At 50.8% G+C, this 1,074-nt stretch overlaps 1 protein-coding gene across 1 annotated transcript; it reads right to left on the bottom strand.

The window, feature by feature from the left end:
* Nucleotides 1-15: 15 nt before the first annotated feature.
* On the bottom strand, nt 16-840 carry LOC105449522. Its single transcript, XM_011688778.1, has one exon. The coding sequence runs from the start codon at nt 838-840 to the stop codon at nt 16-18; it is 825 nt and encodes a 274-aa protein (XP_011687080.1).
* Nucleotides 841-1,074: the final 234 nt, after the last annotated feature.

Genomic DNA, 1,074 nt, shown 5'->3' with positions numbered 1-1,074 from the left:
TGTCACTGGCCGCCATCAATGACTTGCCTCGGAGTTTTTTGTCCTGTAGTTGCACGGTGTCGTGCATTTCATTGCCTTGTCTCCGAAGCGTCGGTGGTAGAAACAAACTCCCTCCTGTGCTGGGGATCTGCTTCGCCATCTCGGTCTGTCTCTTGCTTGACTTCTGTGTCGGCTCCGAGATCTCTCCCGGTTTCTCGCCATCTTCGTGACTTCTGTTGTCAAATCTGCGACCTGTTTGCTCAGTGCTGCGATCTGTAATTCCCATGGGTTTCTGCTCTCCGTGCCGGTGGGTACTGCGGTTGCCATGACTGTCGTCTTGCCGCTGACTTCGTGGATCCTGTCAGCCTGTTCTGCGACGTCTTCTAGCCTGTCCTCTGTTCTCGTGGCTAGTATTGCTTGCATATTTTGTGGCAGCCTTGCTAGCCATAGTGTTCGTAGCAATTCCTTTGATACAGTTGTGCCTGCCAAGGTACTCAGGTGGCGCAAGAATTGTGACGGCTTTCTGTCGCCTATATCCTCGTGTTCGAGTAATTGCCGGATCCGTTGTCCTTGGGAATCCGTTAGCCTTTGTATTAACGCCTTTTTTATAGTCTCGTACTTGTGCGTTAGCGGTGGTTGCGTGATCAGGTCTTTGATCTCCCGGGCTTGCTTTGGTTCGATCCGTGCGAGGACGAAGGCGTATTTGGCGTCGTCTTCCGTTACATTGAGGAGTGCGAACTGGCCTTCCAATTGTGCGAACCATAGCTCCGGTTCTTCTGCCCAAAAGTTTGGTATCCTTACGGAGATCCTGCTCACGTTTCCGTCCATGTCCTCCACCGTGATTGTTTTGTCCTTCGACATCCTCCTCTTTTTTTAAAATCGGGGTCACCAGTTTGAGGCGTATTTGTTGGATGTCGATGTAGGAGTGGTGGTCGCCGCAATGAAGAGACGTTTCTTTCCTTTGTACTATTTACAATTTATTCTGTTACTAACGTATTTACAGGTATGTGTACAAGTGATCTTGTGGGTTGTCGTTTTTGTGGCCCTAAAAAGGGCCGGTGGCTCGCCGCGGTCTTAGGCTGGCGGCTTACGCGG

This window comes from Wasmannia auropunctata, unplaced genomic scaffold, assembly GCF_000956235.1.
Source record: "Wasmannia auropunctata unplaced genomic scaffold, wasmannia.A_1.0 LD336076.1, whole genome shotgun sequence".
Taxonomy (NCBI): domain Eukaryota; kingdom Metazoa; phylum Arthropoda; class Insecta; order Hymenoptera; family Formicidae; genus Wasmannia; species Wasmannia auropunctata.
This window is presented reverse-complemented; position numbering and strand designations above follow the sequence as displayed.